Source organism: Sus scrofa, chromosome 12 (assembly GCF_000003025.6).
Source record: "Sus scrofa isolate TJ Tabasco breed Duroc chromosome 12, Sscrofa11.1, whole genome shotgun sequence".
In the NCBI taxonomy this organism is placed as follows: Eukaryota; Metazoa; Chordata; class Mammalia; order Artiodactyla; family Suidae; genus Sus; species Sus scrofa.
The window spans coordinates 34,640,979-34,668,889 of record NC_010454.4 but is presented as its reverse complement, the minus strand read 5'-3'; the positions used below and the strand labels follow the sequence as shown (position 1 = coordinate 34,668,889).

Sequence of the window (27,911 nt, the reverse complement as noted above, 5' to 3'; positions counted from 1 at the left end):
CCCACCCTCATTACTTTCTGTATATGTGCTAGAGAGGAAACTGCCGACAGTTACTTTGATCCCTCTAGATCAATGGTTCACAAAAACATGTGTATCAGAATCAGTTTTAGAAAGCTTATTAGGAGTTCCCGTAGTGGCTCAGTGGTTAACAAATCCGACTAGGAACCATGAGGCTGCCGGTTCGATCCCTGGCCTCACTCAGTGGGTTAAGGATCTGGCGTTGCCATGAGCTGCGGTGTAGGTCGCAGATGCAGCTTGGATCTAGCGTTGCTGTTGCTGTGGCTGTGGCGTAGGTCGGCAGCTATAGTTCTGTTTCCACTCCTAGCCTGGGAACCTCTATATGTGGTGGGTGCGGCCCTAAAAAAAAAAAAAAAAAAAAAAAAAAACCACATTCCCAGGTGATGTCGATACTGCTGAGTCTTACCACATTTTGGGGACCACATTTTGAGATCCAGCGCTTGTGGTTGCTGCCTATAAGCATGATGACATTACAGGGCCAGAGCTCCAACTTGTGTTGAAGGGACTATGGCCTTACTGTCTAAAAGTGGACACTCAGCTAGAAGAGATTTTTGTCCTCCTTGCAGAGATCAAGTGGAGGCTAGGTCATCTTCCTACAGTCACCTGGCAAATGGCTTACTAACTCTTTTAAGCAGCAGGTAGCAGGTAGGAGCTTGCTTTTGGAAAAGCTATAGCTGGGCCACAGAACCATTCATATGACAGGGAGAATAAAACCAATGCTTTTGATTAGTTTCTGTGTCATTCTCCAGAAGATTCCAAGGTTGCCTTGCCTTTCAGAATTCTCATTTTTCTTCTTTCCACTTCCCTGAACTACAGAACCTCCTAAGTTGTACATCAGATCATTTTAAAAGCTAAGTGATTGAGTCTCACTCTAGTGTAGCAGCCTACACAGCGTCTTGCCTTCTGGATTTACTGTGGTAGGACCAACTCAAGTGAACCAACAACCACAGACTCGACTCTTAATAGAATTCATTTATGCAGCCATTTTAACCTTAAGTGTTTCCATGCTTTCAGTGTAACATTTGATACGTTACCTCAGTAGTACTATATCTGAAAGTGTAAACAGTGATGGGCAAAATTGTATCTCCAGCTCATCTTTTCATTCAAACTCCAATTCTTATTTCAAATTGCCAATAGGACTTAAATGTTCACCTCTAATTTAGTGTTCCCGAGACTGCTGCTTCAAATTTCCCTGCTCAAAATTAACTTCTTTTCGGAGTTCCCGTCATGGCTCAGTGGTTAACGAATCCAACTAGGAACCATGGGTTGTGGGATCGATCCCTGCCCTTGCTCAGTGGGTTGAGGATCCAGCGTTGCCATGAGCTGTGGTGTAGGTTGCAGACGCGGCTTGGATCCCGAGTTGCTGTGGCTGCAGTGTAGGCCGGTGGCCACAGCTCGGATTGGACCCCTGGCCTGGGAACCTCCATGTGCCACGGGAAGCGGCCCTAGAAAAGGCAAAAAGACAAAAAAAAAAAAAAAAAAAAATTAACATCTTTCCCAATATTCCTCTTTTGGTTGATGCAATATTTTCCCCTCAATTCTCCAGGTTTAGAAACTTTAACTCTTTCATCTCTAAAGTTCAGCCTGTCAGCAAGTACTTTCAACATTTCCTTCCTAATTGCTTTTTAATGTTACCACCAGAGTTCAAGCTCTCATCATGCCAGTAATAGATTTCTGGAGCGGCTCTCTCGTTGGTTTTTCCTACTGCCAGTTTTCATTCCACTGTGGATTTTACTCTGATACTAAATTGTTCTGCTTAAAATACTGTTTTGATCAAGAGCTCCACTTGCTTCAGAATTTAGAAACCCTTTTCATGGAGGGCCAGCAAGGTCTGTTATCTTATCATTCACAATTAGACACAACCTCAGCTCTCCAAACTATCTCTGCAGATCTCTTTCTAGTCATACAAGTCATGTACCTTGACGACTTGAAGAAAGAACCCTACTTTCCCTCAGGAGTTCCCTGGTAGCACAGCGGGTTGAGGATCTGACGTTGTCACTGCTGTGGCTCATGTTGCAGCTGTGGCATGGGTTCAGACCCTGGCTGGGGAACCCGTATATCATGGGCATAGCCAAAACAAAAACAAACAAACAAAAAAACCAACCCTACTTCTTTTCCCTTCACTTGGGCCCTTGTTTTTTTCTCAAGGCCATAGCTGGGAAGTTCCCCAGATCCATTTGACAGATGCCCGTGGACCAGATCCTGTTTATCTTACTTGTGTGGTTATTTTTCTCCTATTCGAATCCTGTCTACCTTAAGGGCTAGATTAAGGTCTGTCTCCTCCACGAAGCCCACAGGACTTCTTGGCTGTACCACACCACGTGACCCTTGATAATAAATCATCCTGTACCACCACTGAGTTTGCATGTACATGTCATGTGTCATTTCCCCAGTAAAACTGTAACGCCTGGGAAGGACCTAACATAATTTTGGGAGGCAGATAGGTGTGTATCAAATACTTGCCAACCAAGAGGCCACATTTTAGGCCCATTCTGAAGTGCCCATGGGTAAAAGCTCCATGCATACCTACCAGCACCTGTCTAGCTTCCTACTCCATAATAACACCAAGTGACTCTCTCTCTCTTGGCAAGGAACATTGGGGAACTATTATTGATTTTCCCTGTTATAAAGGGTTTGGGGGGAAATTGTAGCAGCTGCTATTTTAGGGAAAAAGATGGTTTCAGAAACAGGTCTAACAATGACCAGGCTGAGAATAAACTTAGTGACAGATAGCAACTCCACTAGTTAGGTATTTGGCTAGGAAGGGAGCTCAGCTTCTGAAGCATTTCAGGTAGGTGTGGGCTTAGCAATGCTAAGTAGCAATGCTGCTCCTTTCTGAAGCAAGCCTTCCTAAAGGCAAAAGCATGGCCTGACGGCTGGGTGATTACTCCTGCATAGCAAGTGCTCATTTATAGGCATCTGCACAGAGGTACCCATCCGAACAAACACTAAGAAGCAGCAAAGGAAAGTGCCCAGGACCTCAGTGTAGTCACTATGTCAACAGCAATATCAGATAAGGTGGTTTTTATGGAGGGGGGTGTGGTGGAGGAAGAGTTGATACACCTGTGGTTGGTGATTCAGACCTCGGTGCCACATTATATGGCACCATGAAGCTACCTTATGTTCTAGCCATCCCGTGGTGGCTGATGTCATATAATTACCCATTTGCTAACTGGGCCAAGAGGAAATGGACTGGATGAAAGCCAGAGTAAGGTATAGTTACCTCTTAGCTGAGCCCCATTCAGAACCTATGAAGCCAAATTGCTTTTGGGGACTCCTTTCTGTACCAGTGAATCGATTGTCATTGTCAACCTAAGAGTGGTTGATTTGTAGAGGTATCCTGCCTTTTTGCTTGCCTCTTCCTAAGTCAAATGTGTCCTCATCCAAGTGTATTCAAATGAGCCCCTGTGGTTCACACAAGTTGCCATATTATGGTATCTCAAGCAGGAGCAGGGTCCAGACAATTCCTCTTGGCTGAACTGGGACTGAACTTAATCTTTGACTGACTCAGCTTCTCTGTTAAAGTTGTTTGAAGTTCTGATATCCTGCCAGAGATTGTCTCTAAAGAGTTCTCAGTGTGAAGAATGAATCACACATGAATGGAATCTCGGGAGACGAAAAGCTCAGGCTTTCCGAATTAATTCAGCACACGGTAATCGGTAATTGATTGCCTGTCGTGTCAGGGCACCGCGTTATGCGTGATATTGAGAAACCCCTGACCTCCATGGTGAAGATAAGAACATAAAGCAGAAGGGGAAAAGTGCCTTAAAAAATACAAATGAGTTGATTGGCATATTTCAGATGAAGGAGAGATTCTTCATGAAAGAGGTGGCGTAGGGAACTGGCCCTTGAAGGATAAGTAGGATTTTTTTTTTTTTTTTTTTTTAAGTGGCAGGATGGGAGTAAGAGGCATTCCAAGAGAATGTTAGAGCACAGTGAGTAATACCGTTTGTACAAGTAGTGTGATACGTTTAGGGGAGAAGTGGAGATAAAGCTGAAAACGGGGAAGGAAAGAGAAAGGAATTAGTACCTTTGGAGCGCCTACTGGGTGCAGGAATGGCTGGTACTTTAAGTGTGTTATTTCATTTAATCTCTACAATGACCTTCTTGGGTGAGTGGTGCCCACCCACATTTTTTTAACCGTAAGGAAACCAAGACTCAAGAGGTTGGGCCACCTCTCAAAGTCACACACATCTTGTGATAGAGTTGAAATGTGAAACCAAGGTGTCTGATTCCAAAGCCAGTGCAGAGCCCTGATTTGATAGGTTAAGGAGTTTGAGTTGAATTCAGAAGGCAGTGGAGAGTCATTGCTGGTATTTGAATGGGATAATGATATGATCAGCGCTGTCTTTAGGAGCTTGTCCTTGCAGAGATATTTGGAGAGATTTAGTGTGTGGGGAGACTGGAGACTAGTTGGAAGTCTGTTGTAATTGCTCAGACTCCAGAGATATAGAGAAGGAAGGTTTCCTAAGATGAATTTAAGTGATGGGATACAGTGAGGAAGAATCATAATGACTCCGAGTTGCTCAGCCTGGATCTCTAGGAAGCTATTGGTGCCAGTAACAAAAATGGGTTAAGTTAAAAGGGGTTATTGGTTTAGGGTGGAGCACAGGGTGAAGGTGGTACATAGGTTTGGTATATTTGAGTTTGAGGTACCAGTTAAAGACGACAAAGAAATAATGCCCAGTAGGCCTTTTGAAAGTGCAAGAGAATTTGACTTTAGAGACAAATTTGGAATTATCATTGACGATAAGAGTGCCAGAGAGAGATGACAGAAATCAGAGAATGTATCCTTCTATTTATTTATTTATTTATTTTTAGGGCCACACCTGCAGCATATGGAAGGTTGCAGGCTAGGGGTCGCATCAGAGCTACAGCTGCCAGCCTACGCCACAGCCACAGCAATGTGGGATCGGAGCTGCATCAGCAACCTACACCACAGCTCACGGCAATGCGGGATCCTAACCCACTGAGCGAGGCCAGGGATTGAACCCACAACCTCATGGTTGCTAGTTGGATTTGTTTCCACTGCACCAGGACTGGAACTCCATATATCCTTATATTTAAATGAGGGGAAGAAAAAGGAAGAAGCAACAAATGAGGGGCAATCAGAGAAGTGGAAGGACTAAATTGCATTATGTCCCAAACAGCAGGTGAAGAGTGGCAAGAATGGGTATTCAGCAGATGAGAAGGAACCTAGGGCTGCGTGTTGTACTTCAGCATCTGTCCCTTTTCTTAGGAAATAACCGGCACCACTAAAGTTCAGATGTGTCTCCTCCCCCCCCCCCCCCGCTTTCAACTCTGTTATGGAAGAAATTAGGCAGTCGAGAACTGTCTATTAAAGATGTGTTTGGTCATCCCATTTTTAATTTAAGCTAGTGCACACTGTCAATCTTTGTGCGAGCAAAAGAAAGTGAAACATTTCAAGTCTTGCCCTAAATCATTGGAGGTTTTGTTTCCAAGAGGGCTCTTCTAATTTTGGTACTTCTGGAGTTCACATCGTGGCTCAGTGGTTAAGGAATCCGACTAGGAACCATGAGGTTGCGGGTTCGATCCCTGGCCTCGCTCAGTGGGTTAAGGATCCGGCATTGCCATGAGCTGTGGTGTAGGTTGCAGACCCTGGCTCGGATCCCGCGTTGTTGTGGCTGTGGCATAGGCCAGCGGCTACAGGTCTGATTAGACCCCTAGCCTGGGAACCTCCATATGCTGCGGGAGTGGCCCTAGGAAAGACAAAAAAAAAAAAAAAAAAATTTTGGTGCTTCTGTTCTTTTACTCTGCGATTCTTCCTGTGGGCCCTCAAGTCTCCTTTCAGTATATTTAGTACATGAAGTCCACATTCAGCATTCGGGAGTCCTGGTTGCAGGCCCAGTATGCATTGCGTTGTCTCTTCCAAGGAATTTGTGCACTTTGCTAACATAAAATGCAACATCAAAGCTGAAGAATGGTCTTAATTTAGGGCGAAGGGTTCCATTAGCAGAGTTAAAAAGGACAAAGGGTAATGTTGCCTTGTACCCTGATAACAGTGTACAAGTCAAAAGTGCAGCTATTGATCCTTACTGCACGGTGAACTCTCAACCCAGGAATTTGGCTCCCTCCCTAACTCTCTAAGTACTTCCTTCACCCACAAAGTCTGATGATGGCACCTCCCAAATTTCCTGACAAATGCAAACAGGAACTTCTATTCAGCAGAGCTAACCTGATAACTGAGAAGATTTCTCTTCCTTTTATCAGCCTGTTGATTATCTTTTGGTATCTTTTACCATCTGTGCTTATTAGCAAGAAAGCTAAAGAGGTTTGGGCAGTTAGGAAGTAACAAAGGACTCAGAGTTCACAAAGGACAGGTTAAGGGCTGTGTGGAATATTTGAACACACAACCACCTCTGGCGTGAGGTAGACCACCTCCATCCTCGGGGCCAGAATAGGCTGGGATCTGACCAGGCTGCTGGGAAGGCTGAAGCAAAGGAAGGGTGACGATACCAAAGCGTTCCTCAACCGAAGTCTTTACACTCTGGGCTTCAGGAAGTTCCTGGGTGGTGCAGGGTTAAGGATCCTGCATTGCTGCAGCTGTGCCATGGGTTCGATCCCTGGCCCAGGAACTTCCACCTGCCATGGGTGCAGCCCCCCCGCCCAAATAAATAAGTAAACTCTGGGCTTCAGACACATCAACTTTATAGGGTATAAAGAAGATAGAAAGGAAATATAATTCATCTCTCATTCTATTTTATAAAGGTAAGGGAAAAGACCCACTCTGAAAAAATATGGAATACTGTTGGGAGTAAATCAACTCTGAATTTTTCCATGCAGATCACTGGTCCAAGTCCTCATAAAATCTTGGTAGGGGCTGAAGTTCACCCGAGACACCCAGCCAACACGATGGCCTAAAGCCAGTGGTGGGCAAGAGTTTCTTTGAATTTATAGGGATGATGGGTAAGTGAAATTGTTTTACAAGTCTGTAAATGGCTCCTGCCCAGGAGGAGCCCCCACCACCCATCAGATCTATGAGATAGACTAAAGGACAAGAGAGTGACAGGAGAGTACTTCCAAGAGTGACCTAGCAAGAGTAGGCTGGTCTACCCATTTGTTCCATGGTCTCCGGTATGTCTGTGCCGTGCTCCATGGATTTTCAATCCCAGTGTGTTGTTTCGCAAAGGGCCTTAGGACTCTTGTGCATGAGCAGGTGTCTGCATGACCGTCAGGTTTTAGTCTCGAGATCAGGAACTATTCCCTTTTTTTGGCAGAGAAATGCATTGAGTATTATGCTTGACTCTGCACATTGATACTGAGGCAAGACAATGAAGTATCTGGGGATGGGTGCTTAAGCAGGAAGTTATTCCTGAAAGAAGTGAATTTTGTTCAGGGTTATGGAGAAGGTTTAGGCATCATATAAAAGGGAAGGAGGAGAACTCTTCTTTGCTAAGAGGTCAAAATACTACAAAGCTGACTCAAACTTATAGGAATATAAAGATTTCTGAAGAGAAAGCCGAAATCTGAAAATAACCATATCCTGATCAGATGACAAGGCAACCACCAAACGTATCTAAACCCTGTTTATTAAAACAGAAAATTCAACATACTTTTTTTTTTCTCAACCTCTGCCATACACCTGCCATTGTGCTAAGGGATGAGTAAGACCCAGTCCCTGACTTGAAGGTGCGCAGGAGCTACTTGACGTGAAGGAGGAAAGGACTAGTGTTTTGTTGAACATCTATTAAGAACCAGGCCTTCTGCTGGAGGAAATGGGTAGGAGAGTGGGTCAGAAACCCTGTGGAGGGTGGAACACTGCTACGACTAACTGTGAGAGGTAAGCGTCACTTGGGAATTTGAGAATCTGTCACTTTAGGAGACTATATGGGAGAAAGCATTTCATCTGGGGGACTGGAGCCTGGTGAGAGGACCGAAGAAGGACCCAGTATGGGGAGCCTAGGAGGTCAAGGGCAAAAAGGGGTGGGGAACTGGAGGGCTTAGAGCTTGGAGTCTTTGGCTCACAGGGGGAAGGAAGATGCCCCCCCTTTTTTTCTCTAGAGCTGAGGAAATAGGGGAAAGGTTCATGGGAAGAGACAGTAAAAGGAGTGTAGCAGCGAGCCACCTACTCTCCCATCTTTTCCATTTCCTGTAAAAGATTTAAGAGCAAAAGCAGTGATTTTTTTTTTTTTTTTTTTGGCTTCGTTCTCTTTAACACCTAGAACTCTGCCATAAGCGGCCACTTAGGTATCTTCCTTTTTAGTTCCTAGGAGCTCCAGAGATGCTGCTCTTAGGAATGACTAAAATATTCTGAGGATGGAAATACCAACTGGCCCCAGTGCCAAAATATCCAGGCACCGTCCGCAGAGACCCAGTGAAATGCTGAGCCCGAATGGCAGTCCCTCCTAGGCTCTCGCAACACATGTCTTCCTTTTTCTTTTATCCCCTGCCTAGAAGACTGCATGGTGGGTCGGAATAAAAATCCACCCTCTTGTTGCATCCAGGCCGCTGCCAGCAGTCTGTTTGCCTTGTTCTTTGCTGGCAAATCATTAAACACTCCCCCTAAAGCAGGCCTCTTCCCCAGGGCCACCCCATGGACGGGGGTTCAGAGCTGTGGTCAAAGGGCTGTCAGCAGTCAGCCTGGAGCCCTTGGGCTGCCTCCAACACAAGCCTCTCCTGACTATTGCCTCTTCTGAACAGAAGCCTCCTTGGCCTGATCTCAAACCCCAATGGCTTCTGAGGAGAGACTGGGCATCTATGTTGGCTGTGGCTTGAAATCATTTTGTCTTCCTCCTGATGTCATTTCTAAGCACCGCTGCCCCTGTCTTCCCTCCATTGTTTCTCCATGGAAGCACAGGCCCATGCCCCGTGTCTTTTCCTCTTTGCCATGTAAATGGAATAGTGTATGTTCCTGCCCAGGAGCTGGGGATTGGGATCAGTCAGGCAAACTCCATAGCTTCACCCCGTCCCCACTCACATTGTGACAGTTAAATCCTGAGCATAGACTTGGTTGAGCTGGCCCCTTTAGATGCCATATCTGCCCTCAAAGGGCTTCTAAGACAGCGGTGTGGAGCAGAGTTTGCAGGGCAGCCTCTGAGCAGGAGACTGAGCCCAAAAGACATGGAGTGTGTGTGTGGTGTGTGTGAAGCAACCAGATTAATTTAGCCATTTCACACTCTTGCACTGAAATCACCACACTTAGCAATGCTTGAGTAGCTCTGCTGGTAACCCTGATACACTTCTGGCACATTTAAATAAATAATCTGACTTCCTCAAGCGTCATTTCTTTGGTCATTTTCACAAGGATTGTCTGGTTTTAGTCTTGGGCCTTTTCAGCATTAAAATCTTCATCTAAATAATTACTTAAAGACAAGCACTCCTCGCTTATGGCAGGTTTCTCAGTTCCTACCGTCTCTGGCATGAGTTTGGCTAGAATGAGAATAGCCGAGTAATAAAGCAGACTGTGTCACGGCTGCTTGCAAATAGCACAGTGGGTTAAGTGAGTAAACTTACCTCTTTGTGCTAGGAGTTAGGGTCGTTTCTGGGAAGAACCCTGTCCAAAGCTTCCTTAGATCCTTATCCTGGAAACGTGAGGGACAGTATTGCTCCTGCGACACTGCCACCCATGTTAAGACCTCAACCTTGCTGTGGGGGACCTCTTTGAACAAGACCCGGCTAAATAGGGATCTCAAATGATGCCTCCTATGGGATGGAGGTGAGTGGGGATGGCAGAATCTCCCCGTGACAGTGGTCACCCTCTGAGTGGCAGAACTCAGCTGACATTTCGGGACTTCTTGGTAGGATTCTTAGCAGTTTGAGGCAGGTGAATTCCCCACCTGATGGAGGATAAGTGTCCCAATCACATGACTTGGGTCTTGACCTTCGTGGGCCTCAGAGCCTTGGCGTTCTATTTTATAGCCTTCCTTCCAAAGCTCACTGGTGCAAATAACATGGTATTTGATGGGCTCCCTCTCCCTGGCTCCTAACCTCATGCGTAGCTGGAGGGGATTCTGGACTGAGTCAGGACAAACCCTGTTTCTATATGGGAATATAATGGACAAAAACTCTACCTCTTGGGTGGTTGAGATTTTTCTCCTCTCTGTCTGGTTACTGCTCAATAAGGTTCTCCTCTGATTTCTTTTTATCTCAAAAGCAACTAAGATAGTTAGCTCCTCCTTCTTTCTCCGCCTGCTCTTCTTCCTGCTCATGACTCTGCCTATGACCCTGTGAGAGCATGGGGTCAAGAAAGCCACACCATGGGGCCATCGTAGGCTTAAGAGGTCCAGTTACATCAAGGGGCTTGGACATGATCTGAGACAAGGAGAGACGAATTTTTAACTTGAAGAATGAAGGCTCTACTGCGGGGCAAGGCAGTGAGGGAGATGACAGCCTGGGTCTGAGCTCCCGTGCCCTCCAATTTCAGGACACACCTTTCTCATCCGAGACCACATGGACTATTCACTGGGAGAGCATGTCCGAGTAGCGTCTGGGTCTGGGTGCCTTGTTGTGGCTAGAAGAGATGAGATAAGCCCAAGGGGAGAAAAAGGAAGCTGAAGGTGCTGAGCAGAGAGAGCCTGGGCCCAGGGGGGGAAAGGAGCAGATGGACCTGGCTCCTGTCTTGTAGCTGAGAATGACTCAAGTTTGAAAATTCTAGAAATGTGGGTCCTGAAGTCCTCTGTCCACATCATAGTACTTGGCTGATGGTGGTTGTGCCAAATGATACTTCCCAGCACATAGACCTGGAGGAGGTGTGGCCAAGTAGTCAGGGACCTCAAGGGTGGTACCTCCGATAGGACGGGTTGAATTTAGGAGACCTCAGCCTCCTTTACCAACCTCCCCATGTAACCATGACCCATCTGTAATGTGAGGCTCACGTTCCTCCTCTGCGTAGAGCAAGTTTTGAAGATCCATCCTCTATAGGTCTAGACCAGCTGTTAGTGATTCCTCTTTTATAACATGTATGGCAGCTGGATGCAAATTGAGTTTAATTCATTCTTTCACCAAATACGAAGAGCTCAATCAGCAAAGCCCCAGACTGGACCATTAGTGGGCTCAGCTCCTCCCTTAGTTACCTGCCTTCTCTTGGAGGCTGGTGCATCCTTTCAGCTCTTCTCTTGTCAGCCTGCTTCCTCACCAGCACCTCTGCCCCCAAGAAGGTTTTCTGGATCAAGTAAGAAATACTAGAGGCCTCGGCCATCCATCCTCTCTCTGCTTGTCCCTTTCAATCAAGGTCATGCTGCCCTCATCCCACCAATCTTGGGTAGTTCAAAAAACCTACACAATTAAGCAGGAATATATTTTCCTTGTAAATGTAATAGCATTTTAACAAAGCAGATACAGGGAAGATCCTCTCAACAATTCCCTAGCCTCCCAATTTAATTTATTAGGAAGCTTAGCCATCCCAGAGAGGTAGAGATGCAGGCTAAGGTATGGATGGGAATGAGGCCTCAAAGTTGCACATCCAAGCCTAAACAATTGCCATTAAGGTCTAACCTGCAGAGGAGTTCCCGTCGTGGCGCAGCGGAAACGAATCTGACTAGGAACCATGAGGTTGCAAGTTCGATCCCTGGCCTTGCTCAATGGTTAAGGATCCGGCGTTGTGGTGAGTTGTGGTGTAGGTTGCAGACGTTGCTCGGATCTGGTGTGGCTGTGGTTGTGGCATAGGCCGGCAGCTACAGCTCCAATTTGACCCCTAGCCTGGGAACCTCCATAGGGAGGTTCTGCGGGTGCAGTCCTGAAAAGCAAAAAAAAAAAAAAAAAAAAAAAAAAAGATCTAATCTGCAAATGTGAGCATTGACCTCTTTAAGTAAAGGGCAAGATGACCAAACTGGGCCTCAGAGACTATTCTGGTGCTGGGAGCCAGAAATAGCATGCCAATCGGTTTTTTCCCAGCCCCCTCCAGCTGCAGGAGCTTGACTTTATGATGCTGGTGTGTCCTACCGCCTGAGATAAAAGTCAGGTGGTTCCAAGTTCAGGTCATGGAGGTTGCACAGGAGAGGGTGATTATAAAATCTGAAAAGAGGAAATGGGGAGAAGGTGCCTTTGATGCCTGGCCAATTTTCCTGATTACAAAGGCAAAATTGTAGCAGGCAGTAAAGTTACCTGTCCAAGGCCTGGGTGAAGGTCTGTATGTGGAATCAGAGAACTAGGAGATTATTGCGGCAGAACTGGGTGGGGAGGAGGGTGGCTGGGAACCAGGAGACAGTAAAGAATTGCTCGCAAAAGCACACGCCCCAAGAGGAGGAGATGCCACGGATAAAGTGAGACCAGCATTAGGTTCGGGGCTCAGTTGAGCCCTGGAATGCCCTTTGTGAGGAGGTAATGAGATCACATGGCCGCCTCATGGGAAGGAGGCGGGCTGAGAACTGGAAGAGCTTGTTCAGTGGGGTTTGGAGGGCTGAACACAGGAGGGAAGTGACCGTGGATAATGAGCTGTCCCGGTCTGTGCCCCTTGGCACGCTGGCATTCAGAGGCACTGTGATGATCGCCAGGGAAGAAGTGAGAGGGCTCTGTCCCTTCCAGGAATAAGGAGGGACTTTATTATTGCAGATGTGATCACGAGAACAACTACTGTGTAACGAACACTTACTGAGCTTGTCAGGCTCCATGCTAGGCACTCGAGGTCCCTTATCCCCAGGCTTCACAATAATCCGGAGGCCTTTAAATCCATTCTTAAGATGAGGAATATGGGGCTCAGCAAAGCTATGTAACAACCTGCCCCAGATCACATAGGTAAATGGGGGGGGGGCAGGGGGGGCGGTACTGGAAACTTAGGTCTGTTTGTTTGAGGAGGGAAGGCAAAAATCAGAACAAATAAGTTTAAGGAGAAGGACAGAGACATAGAGAACAGACTCGAGAGTATGAAACACATACCTCTAAAGACCTACATCTTTTTAAATTCATTTTATTTAATTAAGGAGGTTATTTAATTAATGGAGGTTTTAATTTTATTTAATTAATGGAGGTTCCCAGGCTAGGGGTCCAATCAGAGCTGTAGCCACTGGTCTACACCACAGCCACAGCAACACGGGATCCGAGCCACGTCTGCAACCTACACCACAGCTCAGGGCAATGCCGGATCCCTAACCCACTGAGCAAGGCCAGGGATTGAACCCACAACCTCATGGTTCCTAGTCGGATTCATTAACCACTGCGCCATGACAGGAACTCCATCTTTTTTTTTTTTTTTTAAATGGTCACACTTATGGCATATGGACGTTCTTAGGCCAGGGACTGAATCTAAGCCACACCTGTGGCAATACTGGATCCTTAACCTGCTGCTCCACAGTGGGAACTCCAAGCCCTATGTCTTTATCTTAGGTGTTTAGAATGTGTGTGCAAAGCTGAGTTCTCAGCCAGAGTGGCCTGGACCCTAAGGGCAAGTCCTCTTAATTTGCTTCTCACAGAAGCATCTGGGACTGGGGGCAGGTCGGGTCACATCTCCCGATCTTCCAAGAAGATGCAAATAACTGATCCTTATGCCCACCAAGTTTCCAGTGCCCCCACCCCCATCCCCACCCTACTCTGCCCAAGTCCTCCAAGCCCACTTCTCTTGGCCCTCCCCAGGTGTCACTGAGGACAGGTGGCCAATGTAGAAATCTGTGTTTGCATCTTTATTAGTAGGAGAACTTGCATCCCAAGCAAGCAGATGTATTTAGATGTTTTCTTCTCAGGAGCCCTCTTCCCAGCTGAAAATTCCCTGGAGGAGGAGGACGCCACGGCCCCTGTGTTACACTGCCCTGCTAGGGATGAACAGCACCCTGGTCGAATGGCCTTCTCTTGGCTTCTGTTTTTAATCTGGTGATGCGTCCTTGAGAAACTCACTGTAAAAGGCTCGAACCAGACAAGAGTGTGGTGAGCATGGGTGTCATGCCACAGATAGGACTATACCAGAAAGACCCTGCTGCTGTCTTTTCTTTTTTGGCTGTTATTTGTGGCATATGGAAGTCCCGGGCCAGGGACCGAACCCATACCACAGCAACGATCCAGTTGCTGCAATGACCGTGCTGGATCCTTAATCTTGCTGAGCCACAAGAGAACGCCTGTGTTCTTTTTATCCAAGTAAACCTGACTTCAAGGTCCTATCCCACTAGGTGGATAGAAATTTCTTTTCATGGGAACTCCCCTCATAGAGCAGCCAAGACTGAGCTACCTTAGTCTCGTTCACACTGGTCACCACAAACATGCCTAATGTCCAAGCGCAAGTGTTCCCTTGAAACTCAGGTGGGCAAAGCAACGTTGCCAGGGTCCAGCCCTTGGGGTCCACCCCTCCTGGAGCGCAGACTGTAGAATCCCACAACTGGACGCATCTCCCGCACCCCTCCCCGCTCAGGATTCCAGGGGCTCGGATGACCTGCCGCCCCCACCCCAGCCCCCACTGACACACTCCTTTCTGCCTTCAGGACACTCACATTCCCGCCAAGACAGGTCTTTAGCAACATTTGCTTTTGGCAAATGCCCCTGAATCAAGGAAGTAGAAGGTGAGCTTCTCGGAATGGGAGGAGAGCAAAGACAGGAACAACATATAAGTAGCTTTCGTTCTTTTTTTTTTTTCCTTCCACAATAGCACGAGAGAAAACTCAATATCTCCACATATTATCCTATGATCGAAGTACTCAAAGCAAAGCACCAAAGTCTCTCTTTACCGGCTCTTTCATTCCTCTCCTCAAACTACCATTATCAGGATGTTGGTGTGCATGGTGTTGTCTCCATAGGTAACTCTCAGTTAACTGGTTGCAGACATTCAACATTTAATTTAAAAACCTGAAGTTCCCGTCGTGGCTCAGTGGTTAACGAATTCAACTAGGAACCATGAGGTTGCGGGTTCGATCCCTGGCCTTGCTAGGTGGGTTAGGGATCTGGCGTTGCCATGAGCTGTGGTGTAGGTCGCAGACGCAGCTCAGATCCCGCTTTGCTGTGGCTGTGGTGTAGGCGGCAGCAACAGCTCCAATTCGACCCCTAGCCTGGGAACCTCCATATGCTGCAGGAGCAGCCCTAGAAAAGACAAGAAAAAAAATTTTTAAATCTCTGTAGCAGGCACGGGGTAGAGGGGTCAGTCACAGCCTGGGGGAGACAGATGTCTGCAGACAACTAAGATACCCTGGGGTGAGTCTGGGGCTGTGGAAATGCTGCGCACTCTGGGGGTCTGGAGGAGCAATTTCTTCCCTCTCCTGATGGAGCAGCAAGCGCCAAAAGCGTTTGGGGACACGGAACGAGTTATTTCTGGAGCATGGGTTACCAGCAGGGAGGGGTATCAAGAGGGATGGTAAGCGTGAGGCCGGCCTGAGGGCCTGAGCTGGAGCAGGCAGAGCCTTGGAAGCTGTGTTTAAAAGTGCAGGCTTATGGAGTTCCCGTCGTGGCACAGTGGTTAACGAATCCAACTAGGAATCATGAGGTTGCGGGTTCGATCCCTGGCCTTGCTCAATGGGTTAGGATCCGGCGTTGCCATGAGCTGTGGTGTAGGTTGCAGACGCAGCTCAGATCCTGAGTCGCTGTGGCTCTGGTATGGGTTGGCAGCTACAGCTCCGATTGGACCCCTAGCCTGGGAACCTCCATATGCCGCGGGAGCGGCCCAATAAATGGCAAAAAGACAAAATAAATAAATAAATAAATAAATAAATAAATAAATAAATAAAATAAAAGTGCAGGCTTAGAGCTCTGAGGAGCCCTTTCTGAGCCTAAAGAGGAGGAGTGACACGCCCTGTGGCCTCAGTAGAGAGCCCCGAGTGGGGTGAGCTCATCAAGTGGCAGAGCATCGACGGCGGCGTGTGGTAGAGTGGCTGCGCTGGGAACAGCAAAGGGACAAGTCAGAGACGTGTCCAGGAGCCAGACTTGTTAGGATTTGGGGCTTGGTGAGTGGTGGTGGCGGCGGGGGGTGAATTGAGGTTGGAGGAGACGAGGAAGACGACGTCTGACTGGGTAACAGGTGGAGAGCCGTTCTAGTCCCTCGGAGCGGGAACACGGGAGGAGCAGCTTTGAGGGATAAAATGATTCGTTCCGTGTGGAACACGCTGAGTTTGAGGGGTCTCGTTTAAGCTTCTTCAGGCAGAAACATCCAGGTCCCGCCTGGGGTCTGGAACGCAAGAGAGGGCTGGGCTGCACATTTGGAATTAACCACCTCTGTGTGGGAGTGGGTCACCCAGGGGGACCGTGGAGAGTGAGAGGAGGGTGGAGGACAGAGTCCTGGACGTCACCACCAATGTCTCGGGGACTTGTCCTTGGGCCCGGGTGCTCTAGGAATGTGTAATTAGGAAGGCCTATTTTCTTAGTCTTGAATTGGGGGAAGTTTATCATGTTTCCAAAGTCAAATGGAGTGTGTTCTTAATTTTTTCTTTTTTTTACTTTATCCTACATCTTTCCATTTCTTCTGTGTCATCCTGGGGATGCTACTTAACTATTCATTGCCTCAGTGTCCTCATTTTTTTTTTTTTTGTCTTTTTAGGGCTGCACCCTCAGCATATGGAGGTTCCCAGGCTAGGGGTGGAATCAGAGCTACAGCTGCCGGCCTACACCACAGCCACAGCAACACAGGATCCGAGCTGCGTCTGTGACCTACGCCACAGCTCACCGCAATGCCGGATCCTTAACCCACTTGAGCGAGGCCAAGGATTAAACCCACATCCTTATGGATACTAGTCAGATGCGTTTCTGCTGAGCCGTGATGGGAACGCCAGTTTCCTCATTTTTAAAATGGAGCAGTTACAGGGTTGCTCGAGGATAAAAAGAGTTCCTGCACCAAAGTGCTTAGAACAATCACTGCCCCCCTGCCCCGTATTTGCTCCATAATTGTAAAGGGTCATCATCATATTTGCATGGCAATGTCAAGGTGACTATATGGTTCATTTGGATTCACTGACTCCAGAGGGTGGAGTCAGACAGAGCTAGGTTCTACTCTTGTGTGACCTTAATTTCTCTGAGCCTCAAGCTTCTCTCTCTTCTTTAAGTGGGAATGATCACACCTACCTCACAGTGAGATACCATCTACAGGCTCTGGCATGCCAAAGGTATTTACTCATGGTTAACTTCCTCCCCTTCCTTCTTCCATGGTTGTTCGTTCGGGACTGGGGAAGTCTGGGGACTCTGACCGCATGTGTGTTCCTCCTTCTCAGCATCCTCTTGCCATGTAGCTCTGCAGGTTCCCCTTGCAGAGGCCCGGGTAGGGGCAGCAGGGTGGTTAAAAATTTGCAAATCTGGGAGTGCCTGTTGTGGCTCAGCAGAAACAAACCCGACTAGGATCCCTGAGGATGCGGGTTCAATCCCTGACCTCACTCAGTGCGTTAAGGAGCTGGTGTTGCCGTGAGCTGTGTTGCTGTGGCTGTGGTGTAGACTGGCAGCTACAGCTCCCATTCAACCCCTAGCCTGGGTACTTGCATATGCTTCGGGTGCGGCCCTACAAAGCAAAGATAAAATAAAAATTTACAAATCCTTTTCTAAAGACTGCTCTTCTCCAAGGGACTCTCCCCTCTGGCTGGTGAGATGCATCCTGAGAAAGCTGGGCCAGGGGCAGGGAGGGGAGAAAGCGAAGCTGTAGGCGTCTGAGGCGCTGCGTGTTGTTCCTGAAGGAAGGGATCACGTCCTTCCTTCCCCTGGACCAGCTGACCTGGGACTCCTCGCTGCACCGCCCGTCCTCTTGCCACCAAGGAGATCCTTCTCAAATGCAAATCTGTGGTCCCTGCTCTCGCTGGCCTTTCCAGCCTCCGCTCCAGCCTTCCCTCCGGGCCAGACCTAACTGCCTGCCGTCTCTCTAACCCCATTTCTGTGCCCCCACCTCCGCATAGGCTGCTTCCTCTGCCAGGAGAGGACCCTCCCCCTTGCCGCCGTCCACTGGGTGAACACATACCTTTTCAGTTCCCAAGGAAGCACTGAAGTCCCTCTGTCCTCCCTGCACAGGATTTGTAGTCGCCCTCCTCCCCCCTCCCACAGGCCCCTGAACGAACACCCAGCATCATAACATCATAATACAGGGGATTCCCCCTGTGGCTCAGCAGAAATGAACCCAACTAGGATCCATGAGGATGCAGGTTCAATCCCTGACCTCACGCAGTAGATTAAGGATCCAGTGTTGCTGTGAGCTGTGGTGTAGGCCAGCGACTGCAGCTCTGATTTGACCCCTAGCCTGGGAACTTCCACATGCCACACGTGCAGCCCTAAAAATCGAGGAAAAAAAAAAAAAGCCATCACAATATAGTGTTTGCCTGCTTGTCTCCTGAGCTTCTTTAAGGCAAGGAGCCTGTCTTAGTCACTGTCAAGTCCTCAAGGCCACGTACCGGGCCGGCACCAAGGGGGCCTTCAGGTTGGTGGAATGAAGAAGTGATAGGGCAGATGGACAGACTGATGGAGCTTGTGGAGACGGGGGCTCCAGCTTCAAACCCATGCCCTGGGGGTTGGGGGCACCTATAACCTTCCTCCCACACTAAACTGGATCACGACCAGACTAATAGCCCTTAATTTCTGGGAGCAAGAATGGAACTCCCTGCCACCTCAACACCCCCTGCCCACAGATTTGTATTTACAACGATACAATTCAAAGCCAGATAGTGCATGTTTATTGAGACCCTCCAAGGCCCAAGGGACTTCTGTGACACGGTGAGAGGAATCAAAAAGTGACTGTGCTTTTATTTTTATTATTTTTTTATTTCTATTTTTTGTCTTTTCATGACTGCACCCACGGCATATGGATGTTTCTAGGCTAGGGTTCAAATAGGAGCTGCAGCTGCTGGCCTATGCCACAGCCACAGCAACGTAGGATCTGAGTCACATCTGTGACCTACACTGTAGCTCATGGCAACGCTGGATCCTTAACCCACTGAGCGAGGCCAGGGATTGAACCCACATCGTCATAGATACTAGTCAGGTTTGTAACCCGCTGAGCCACAACGGGAACTCCTGACTGTGCTTTTAAATCCATCATTGACTTTATCAGCTTCATCCCCATCTTCAGAAATTCCAAATTCCCTCTGGTTCCTCTGATGGTTCTTTCTGGAAGGCCTTTGGACTCAGCAGCAGTAGAGAGGGCGTCTTGGACAGCTCCCTAGTAAACATCCCTTTCTGGTCAGGACACATTGGGTTTCCCCTGGGTGGGAAAGCCCGACCTGCAGGATCATCCTTGGCCAAATAAGTCACACCGTGTTCTCCCAGCACTCTGGGAAAATTAGGTTCAAGTGGGAATTAAAATCAGCCTGAAGGAGAAGCGAGTGTACAGAGGGCAGTATCGTCCCTTGGATGAGGGGCTCCTCTGGGCTCTGTTGGCACATGTTGGGCCCACTTTCCCCTTAGTCGTGGCTCAGCGCTGGCCGGGCTGGAGGCTCAGGGTCTTGGACTGGACCTGCCATCCCTCAGAGCAGATGAGCTGAGCTGGCCCCACCCCTCTGCATCATCCCTGGGGAATCAAGTCTTATCTGTCAGCCACGCCTCATCCCCAAAGAGTTCTTCTCCTTGTCAGCACCCTGCTGAATCCCAGGATGGGCAGAGGGGGGTGTTGAGAGGAGCAAGACAGCACCAAGCGAGAAGACCCAAGAGAGATGGGAATCGCCATGGCAACTGCCGCCTGGCGACATCCCGAGAAGGCAGGAGGCACCTGTGGTACCCAGCACTGCCCTTGGGGAGCAAGGAGGGAAGGCAAGATCCTGAAAGCACTGATATGGGCTCTCAGCCTGGGATTTGGGGAGCAGAATCAGGAGGTGAGTGAGGCTGGGGCCAGGAGAAGAGCCCTTTGCTGCTGACCAGTTTGGAAAAGCGGGGCTCGGGGGTTGTTGGAACTGCTTTGTGGCAGGTTCTTCCTCTAGGGCCCCTTTTGGACACCCCTCATTCCTATCCACCCCCGCCTCCATGTATCCTTGGCCCTAACGCCCCAGAAATGACAACTGGTGGTCCCTAGCTTACAGTGAGGCCACCTGAAGGCCCTTGTGGCACCAGGAGACCTGCCAGGCACCTGCATAGAACAGCGGGGAAGGGCTTGGTTCTCACAGCTACGCCTTCTGCTCCCTAGAGCCTCCCTAACCTGCTTCTCTCTCTCTCTCTTTCTGCAGTCCCACCCCCTGTACCTGTGCAACGCCAGCGATGATGACAATCTGGAGCCTGGATTCATCAGCATCGTCAAGCTGGAGAGTCCCCAGCGGGCCCCCCGCCCCTGCCTGTCACTGGCCAGCAAGGTACAGTCACACTTGACCCCCCCACACTCACCCAGCCCCGGGCTGTGAAAGGCCCCCATGGTCTTTGTCTGCTTGTTTTCTTTCTTTCTTTCTTTTTTTTTTTTGCCTTTTTCTAGGGCCACTCTTGCGGCATATGGAGGTTCCCAGGCTAGGGGTCGAATCGGAGCTGTAGCCACTGGCCTACACCAGAGCCACAGCAACGTAGGATCCGAGCCTTGTCTGCAACCTACACCACAGCTCACAGCAACACTGGATCCTTAACCCACTGAGCAAGGCCAGGGATCCAACCCGCAACCTCATGGTTCCTAGTCGGATTTGTTAACCACTGCACCACGATGGGAACTCCTGTCTGCTTGTTTTCTGAGTGGTGTGCCCAGTTCTGGTTTTTCTCACCCATGACTAGTCTGAGAGATGTGGAAACGGAGGCTTCCTTTCCCCACCAGCCATGTACCAGCAGATCTTTCGGCTGTCCTCGAGGGCCTGTGCCGCACCCCAGCTTCTTCCCCATCACCTGGAAACTCCTACCCCTCTTGCCCTGCCCAGTATCAGAGCAGAGGGTGGAGGGGGGTGGTCAGTGGAGGACTTTTCCATCTTTTAGAAATATGTACTGAGAACTATGCAAGAAGAGCAGAAACAGAAGTCATCACCCCTACCCTTAGAACCCTCTTCCTCTGCGACTGCAGACCAGCGGCCCCACACTTCCACAGGGCACCATTGGCTGGAGGTGGCAGCAGCTGCCACCTTTCCACCATCGCGGAATCTCTGATTTGCCATGCGCCCCATGGGCCTGCTTCCTCATAGGTCCTGTAAATGTTTGCATTCATGACTCCTGCTTTAACATTAGTTACTATTTTCTTTGTGCTTACCATGTACCAGGGGACATGGGGTAGATACTTTTTATACATTAAGTCTCATTTACTTTTCACAATGATCAGGAAAACTAGACCCTATTATTCTCTATTTGAGGTACAAGACAAGGGAAGGTCAGAAATCTTAAGTACCCCGCCAGGCGACACAGCTAGGAGGGGACAGCGCTGAGATTTGAACCGAGCCTCGTCCTGTTCTCAAACCTGGGCTCTCCCTCTCTCTCTGCTCCCATTCTGGCTGGGAAAGCTGACATAGGTGAAAAGATTCTCATGGTGACCTAGGCCAGAGTAGAGCTAGATTGTGGGTGGCACAGCCAGCCAGACTTGGGGGTGAAAGAAGAGGGTGACCGGCCCACCCTGCGTGCCTGCTCCTTGTACTTGGGCTCAGGGCCCCCTGGGGATTTCCTGATCCTCCCGAGGGCTCTTTCCTGAGCCCCGAGTCTCAGGGAAACAGCCTGGTTCCCCCAGGGGGCAGGGATGCGGTCAGGACACTGATGCGGTGCCCACAGTTTAGGTGAAGAATTCTCTCAGCCTGGCTGTACTGAGGGAGGAGGGGGGACCCGGGGAGGTGAGGGGGGGGCAGGACACACCCGAGGGGCTGGAGAGTGTGGCGTCTCTGCAAGTCTGTGAGGGTCCCCGTGGCAGCAGAATTTGCTTGGGCTGAAGCTACCCCGCTCTGGCTCCCCCATTTCCCTTGCTTGACACGATTTGGACAAATGTCATTGGCGTCTTCCTTTGGTGGATGACTGCTGGGGGTTAGGGCGTGTGAGTGTGGGTGTGAGTAGCCAGGTGGGGAAGGAGGGTTCAGAGCAGCTCTGCTGTCCCTCTGGAGCCGTGCATGATGTCACGTGCACGTGGACGCCCGGCAGCCATCCGCATGTGTCCACCCAGCAGGTTTTCTCGCCCCCAGAAGACCACGCTCCCGTAGGAGAAATGAGCCATGTGCACAGACACTGGCTGACAGGAGCCTGTGGGCAGTGCTCTTCGAGGTACAGAATCAGCGGTGGCTCCACCGCTATAAAATGGGACTTTTCCTCCCCCCCGCCCCCCGCCAGTGATGAAGAGAACGTCTGTCAATACCAGTGCCTGAGTTAAGCCAAACCCCAAACCAAAAAACTGTTAGGAGTTCAGAAGACGCGCCCTGGCCGCTGTCCTGTGACCTCTTTTCTTTCTGTGGTCACTGCCCGAGCTCCCTCCCCGCCACACCTTGTCCCCTCCCCGCATCCCTCTGTGGGAACTGCTCTGGCCTGGAGCGCTCCTCCTTTGACCTGACCAAGTAGCTCCCCCGTGGGATCCCCGGGCCCAAAGGAGGTCTGTGAAGGTAGCAGTGTGGATCTCCCAGCTGCCTCCAACGCTGGAGACGTCCCGCAGGCCCAACTAAACCATATATGTCTTTTTGCTTTTGGATGGCATTCTAACAGTTCAACATATTAATACAAGTTATCACATAGGATGGAGTTCCCGTCGTGGCTCAGTGGTAACGAGTCCAACTGGTGTCCGTGAGGACATGAGTTTGATCCTTGGCCTCGCTCAGTGGGTTAAGGATCCGGCATTACCATGAGCTGTGGTGTAGGTTGCAGATGCGGCTCAGATCTGGTGTTGCTGTGGCTGTGGTGCAGGCCGGCAGCTGTATGTAGCTCCAATTTGACCCCTAGCCTGGGAACTTCCCTATGCAGCGGTGCAACCCTAAAAAGCTAAAAAAAAAAAAAAAAAAAAAACCAAAAATGAAAACAAGTTATTCCATAAGAAAATGAACTCTGTGTCACCGGTGCAGTCAGTTTGGTGAAACATATTAAAGAATATGGCTCTTTGGGTATTCCTGTCGTGGCTCAGTGGTTAACGAATCCAACTAGGAACCACGAGGTTGCGGGTTGGATCCCTGGCCTTGCTCAGTGGGTTAGGGATTTGGCGTTGCTGTGAGCTGTGGTGTATGTCGCAGACGTGGCTTGGATCCCATGTTGCTGTGGCTCTGGTGTAGGCGGGAAGTTATAGCTCCGATTGGACCCCTAGCCTGGGAACCTCCATATGCCGTGGGTGCGGCCCTAGAAAAAGACACAAAGACCAAATAAATAAATAAATAAATAAACAAATAAGAATATGGCTCATGGGAGGCGTAGGGGAAAGGTGGGTCTTTGGTGATGAAATCTGAAAACCACTGCCCTCAGTCAGCCTGTCGACCAGCTGACAGGGTCAACAGTGGTGCCGCAGAGCAGGGGCTCTTGATCCAGACAGCCCTGGGTCTGGAGCCTGGCGTCTCCACTGCCCTGAGTGTGACCTGGACATTTCAGCTCAGCTCTCTGAGTCTGTTTCCTCATCTGTAAAAGAGGAACATTACCAAGGCTTGCATCATAGAGTCGAGATGAGGGTTGAGGAGACGGGGCAGATGGAGGCTCTCGGCCGTGTATGCCGAGCACACAGCAGTCACTCAGTAAACAATTGCAGTTATGGCTCTTGTCCTTGTCGTTGGCATCACAGCCTGTGCTTTCAAAGTCAACAAGGTTGGTCTTTTTCGTTTACTGTCGCCTCTCTCGATCTTCTCTGAAACCCTCACCATAATTCTTTTGGACTCTTTCATTCTTGCCAGCACCATCTCCTTCCTCCCCCGACCCAGCCGCCCAGATGGGTTTCCGTTTCTGTATTGGCTGTTTCACAGCCATCTTTGTGATTACCCGGGCCCTTATCACCTCGTGCCTGGACTGGAGCAGTGGCCTTTGCCTGGTGGAAGGAGCTGGCTCTGGAGGCAAAAATGGGCATAAGCCCTGCCTCTCAGACCCTAGAGGCCACTCCCTGTTAACCAGCTAGTCGGAAGGCCAAAGTTTGGGGTGGGAATTCTGCCTCCGCTGCCGTGTGATCCTGGGCAAGTTGTTCGGTCTCTCCGAGCCTCGGTTTCCTCAATTCAAAAGTGGGGCTGATGACAGTCTTTATAGAGTTGTTGTAGGGAGTCAATGAAATCACCTATGCAAAGCACCTAGTGATAGCGGCTCTAATAATAACTAACACTTAAGGAACACCTACTGTGTGCACCATTATAAGGCTTTACATGGATTAACTTATTTGGTCTCTAAACAGCCCTGTGAAGTAGGTCTTATTAGAACCCCTAGTATACAGAAAGGAAAATGAAGGCACAGAGCAATTGGGTGACTTGCCCAAAGTCACAGTTGAGAGCAGATTTAGGACTCAGACCTAAGCAGTCTGGGCAGAGGGAGTCTCAGGAAAGGCTGTACCCCTTCTTCTTCCTCCTACCCTTGCTTTCAAGCCCAGATGATCCCACCTCTTCTACTGAAACTTCCCTAACTGGCTCGGCCCATCTAGCTCCCTAGGAACGGAACGCTCTCCCTCCCGGCGCACTGCCAGGGTCCTGCCCATGCTTTTCACACCAGGTTTCACAGAGGTGCCTTGGTTGGGGCAGGAGGGGGGGGGCAAGCAAGAAAGGAGGGGGAGCCAAGTGTCCTTCTTATCCCCATTCCCACCCTCGACCTCAGTTCACTTTTATCTGTTTTGTATTGTAGATTTGTGTCAGCTTGTGTGCATGCATGTGTGTGTGGGGGGGGAAGGGGTGACACAGGAATGGAGGGAAGGGCTTTCGGCATCGAGAAAAAGTTTGGAAATGACTGGTCTCCTTCATTCACTTGTACTCTAAAATGTTGTTATCAGCACTGTAATTTTGTGTATGGGCCTTGTCTCCACAGCTAGATTATGAGCTGTTCTGGAGGGCTTGGCCTTCCCTGGCTCAGTGCCCTGGGCACAGTGGGTGCTCAGCCAATCTCCAATGAGGAGGAGATACACAGCGGCTGTCACTGTGTCTGCAGAGGAAAACCTAAGGCTCAGGGAAGAGCAGAGCGGAGTGCAGAGGCCCTGGGATGCACTGGCTTCCTGCAGCCGGCCTGGTGCTCTCAGAGGGCTGGCTGACTCTCTGGGTTGTCTTTCAAAAGCCCGTTCTTCCAGTCTGGAGGACCTGCCATCCTCTCCGGTTCCCAGATTCTAGTCTCTGAAGAAGTGCTTCTTCTCCTCCATGCCTCTTGTTGGGGTGCAGGTGGCCTGGAGGGCAGCGTGGAGGGCCCGGGGGCTGGGCAGCCATCTGGCCCCACCTCTTGCTTTTTGATTCCTAGAACTCTGGACCCAGGCACCCACTGCCTGAGAGTCCTGTTGGTTTCCCCTGTTGGCCAACCCTCTTTCTTTGATCGCTTTTACAACTTTGTAATTATGGGCTGTAATGGGCTGGGGTGTTTGAACGTCAGGGTAATTACTTTCCACTGTTCCTACCCCAGTCCTTCAAAGAGAGAGGGGTGGGGGAGTAAGAACGTCTCCAGAGAAGAGAGTCTGGGCCCTGCCCTTCTGCTCTTTCCAGGCCGGCCTGGGTCCAGGGCCTCCCTCTGGGGATGAGAAACATGAGACCCTGGTGGCACTGTGTTCTGTGCCTCCCGGGGTGACCTCCCCACCCCTTGGCCAAGTCCAGGACTGTGACTTTAGCCATGGGAGTCCTTCTCCTTTTCCCCTGGGGCTGCTCCCCTGCCCTGCTTTGGAGGTCTCGGGAGATTGGAGAGCTTTCTTTTTTCCTTATCTACCCAGGGGCAGGGTAGACTTTCTGGGGGTAAGTGGGCTCCAGGAGGTTGAAGCCCGTGACCTCTCCATTTCTGCCGCGATTCCATTCTGGAGTCTGTGAATTTCCAGGCGAAGAGCCTGGCGAGCCTGGGCCTGGGCTGGGCCTGGGTGCTGGGAGAGGGCCTGGCCCAGATCCTCAGGGAAGGAGGAGGGAAGAGGGGGGTTACCCTCCTGAACGAAACAGGCCCCACCACCCTGCCGGGGCTCCCCTGCCTGAGGCTGCCTGTTCTGAGGGGCCCCCTGCCCCCTGCCGCTCCCTGGGCAGCGGGGAGCAGGGAGCGGGAGCAGGAGCCGCTCCCCTGGCCTGCCTGGCAGGAGACCTGCCCCAACAGGCTCTCCCCGGGAAGGGAAGCAGAGATCAAAGCGCTGGGAGTGTGAGTCAGGCCGGCACTGGCTCCTCTTCCTGCCACCACTACTTGCAGGAGGATTAACTCCTTCAGTGCCTGCAGGAAGGCCCCAAAGACTCGGCAGGCCCCCAAGGGCCTGAGGTCCCAGCCTGCTGCCTCTGCTCGGTGAGCCTCTGCCCTAGGGAGGGGGCTGGATGGAGAGCGTCCGCGCTGGCGGCGGTGTGGCGGGGAGGCCGAGCGGCGGCTGGAGAAGGTCTGTCTGTTGGTCCTTTGCCCTCGTGCCTCCACCGCACCCTCGGCTCTTATCTCTCTTCTCTTACCCCACACCCAGAGCCCCTGGATTGCGGCTGCTTGTTCTCTTTCTGGCTCTGCTCTGCCTGGTTGACTGGAATCTCTCGGAGCCTGGGCGCGCACGCACGCGCGTGCCCATGTGCATAGTTGCGGCCTTGTGGGGACAGCCCCGGGGTCCCTCCCATCCCTTGGGGGAGGCGGTGAAGGATAAGGCCCTGGACAGGGGCTCCATTAAGTCCTTGAAGTGGAGCCAGAGAGAGAGTTGGCAAATCAAAGTGGGGCAGGGAGAGAGAGCTGGGGAGGTGGGCTGAGCCTGGGACTGTGGTAGATGCCTTGAGTGGGAGCCGCGTCCCAGGCTCACGGACCTTGGCCTGAGCCGGGGTGGGAGTCGGGGGTGGCGGGATGATCAGGCAGGGCTGGACCCTGGAAAGCCCAGCTGGGTTCTGAAGGGGCGCTCTCCCTCTCTGCTTCCCTCTCTGTACTGGGGACGGGTCACCCCCTCCCCACGCCCTGGGGGCTGCCGATCAGTCCTCACTCTCTGTTCTCACACTTCTAATTGAAGGCAGACGGGGCTCCGGACAGCAGGGGCTGGGTCTTATTTGTCCTTAGGCCTAGAGCCTGGTCCACCACCTGCGAAGGGTTTGCTCCATTACAAAAGGAATGGGGTCCTTGAAGCAGGACCTTGGTGAGCTCAGGGCGGGCCAGGGGAGCTTAATCCCACTGACCCCTTGCTCGTGGTGTATGTGTGAGTGTGCAGAGATGTGGCGTGTGCAAAAGCCTCCCAAGGGAGGGATGGGCTGTGTCCTCTGACCCCCGTTGGACCTCCGCTGTGTGTCTCTGCAGGCCCGGATGGCAGGTGAGCGAGGAGCCAGCGCTGTCCTCTTTGACATCACAGAGGATCGAGCCGCTGCGGAGCAGGTACCTGGGGACATGGGGTGTTTGAGGAGGGGGCTGGACAGAGGAAGAGAAAGATACCAGGGGAGGAGAAGTCAGGACCCAGCCGCCCTTGGGGGCACTTTCCTTCCTGCAGCTGCAGCAGCCCCTGGGCCTGACGTGGCCAGTGGTGTTGATCTGGGGCAACGATGCTGAGAAGCTGATGGAGTTTGTGTACAAGAACAGAAAGGCCCACGTGAGGATAGAGCTGAAGGAGCCCCCAACCTGGGTAAGCCCCTCAGTTCTCCAGCCCCAGCACCTGCTCTCACCCCCGCCTTTTGCCGAGGCAGCTCCCACTGAAAGCCCTAGACTCCTGGAGCCAAAGAGACCTTAGAAGTCCTCTAGTCCAACTCGCTGTGCCCGCTGTGCTCGTCTAGGCAAGTTTCTTCCCCTCTCTGGGCCTCATCTACAGCATGAACAGTTGTAGAGTCGTTTTTGTTGTTGTTGTTTGCTTTTTCCTTTTTATTTTAGGGCCGCTCCCATGGCATACGGAAGTTCCCAGGCTAGGGGTTGAATCAGAGCTATAGCTGCCAGCCTACACCACAGCCACAGCAATGAGGATCCAAGCCGAGTCTGCGATCTACACCACAGCTCTAGGCAACACTGGATCCTCAACCCACTGAGCAAGGCCAGGGATCGAACCTCCGTCCTCATGGATACTAGTCGGGTTCTTTACCACTGAGACACAGTGGGAATTCTAAAGTCATTTTTCAGCACAGTGGTTTCCTGGCATAGAGTAGCAG

The 27,911-nt window shown here is 50.5% G+C and overlaps 1 protein-coding gene across 1 annotated transcript in view; it reads left to right on the top strand.

Moving 5' to 3' along the window:
* Positions 1–27,911, top strand: part of RNF43 (ring finger protein 43) — a 63,448-nt gene that overhangs the window by 26,132 nt on the left and 9,405 nt on the right. Inside the window, 3 exon segments of the mRNA XM_021067274.1 lie at positions 20,007–20,129; positions 27,079–27,153; positions 27,266–27,397. Of these exon segments, the coding sequence (XP_020922933.1) occupies positions 20,007–20,129; positions 27,079–27,153; positions 27,266–27,397 (330 nt within the window).